This window comes from Eimeria tenella, genomic scaffold, assembly GCF_000499545.2.
Source record: "Eimeria tenella Houghton genomic scaffold, Eth_scaff3397, whole genome shotgun sequence".
NCBI lineage: Eukaryota > Apicomplexa > Conoidasida > Eucoccidiorida > Eimeriidae > Eimeria > Eimeria tenella.
Genome location: NW_013543184.1, coordinates 1 through 1,031, shown reverse-complemented (window position 1 = coordinate 1,031; position 1,031 = coordinate 1). Strand labels below are relative to the sequence as shown.

Sequence of the window (1,031 nt, the reverse complement as noted above, 5' to 3'; positions counted from 1 at the left end):
CGCCCGCCGCCGCTGCAGCAGCGGCAGCAGCAGCAGGAGCTGCAGCAGCAGCTGCAGCAGCAGCAAGAACAATGGCACCCCAAAAAGGAGACATGCAGTTTTGATTCGTCTTTCTACGGCTGCGCCGCCTGCAGCAGCAGCAGCAGTAGCAGCAGCAGCAGCAGGTTTCAGAGCTGCTGCGAGCACAGCCACAGCAACACGCCGCTTTCACGTTCTAGCACACTGAGAACAGCAGCAAACGCTGCAGCTGCAGCAAGAGCACCAGCAGCAGCAGCAGCAGCAGCAGCAGCAACAGACTGCATGGCAGCCACCCCTTCGTTGGCGGGTGCCCCTGAGAAGGTGGCGCTGCCTGCAGCAGCAACAACAGAAGCAGCAGCAGCAGCAGCAGCAGGGAGAGCAACTCCAGCAGCAGCAGCGCACCACTGCGGGTCACTTACACCGGACTGCAGCAGCGGCAGGAGCAGCAGCAGCAGCAGCGACTGCCACCTTCTCCGCCGCAGCAGCAAATCTGCCGGCGGCTCTGTGGGAGTTTTGCGGCACAGCAATTCCGCCTTTGTCAGGCCCCAGAGTGAAGCCACCCCAACTGTAAACCCTAAACCCTAAACCCTAAACCCTAAACCCTAGGTTTCATAGCAGCAGCAAAACGAAGTGGGTCTGGGGTTGCTGCTGCTTGCTGCTGCAGGTACAGCTGGTGGCACACAGTGCCGCAGTGCTCTTTACAGATGTGCTGGATAGCCGCAGGCAGCAGCAGCAGCAGCAGCAGCAGCAGCAAGGGGGGCCTGCAGCAGCAGCTAACGAAGTTAGGCACCGCGGCAGCATATGATGCGAGCGACGCCGAGGGTGCGCTACCTGCAGAGTAACTGCAGCAGCAGCAGCAGCAGCAGCAGCTGCATCAGCAGCTGCAGCAGCAGCTGCAGCAGCAGAAGCTGCACTAGCAGCAGCTGCTGCATCAGCACTTGCATTAGCAGCAGCTGCAGTAACGGCAGCTGCAGTAAGAGCAGCAGCTGCTGCAGCAACAGCTGCAGCAGCAG

The 1,031-nt window shown here is 60.9% G+C and overlaps 1 protein-coding gene across 1 annotated transcript; it reads left to right on the top strand.

The window, feature by feature from the left end:
- Positions 1–300: 300 nt before the first annotated feature.
- On the top strand, positions 301–823 carry ETH_00036290 (uncharacterized protein; the record flags this gene model as incomplete). The annotated part of the gene is made up of 2 exons (XM_013376356.1): positions 301–585; positions 683–823. 2 exons carry the CDS (start codon positions 301–303, stop codon positions 821–823), a joined length of 426 nt encoding a protein of 141 aa, XP_013231810.1.
- Between the last annotated feature and the right edge of the window lie 208 nt (positions 824–1,031).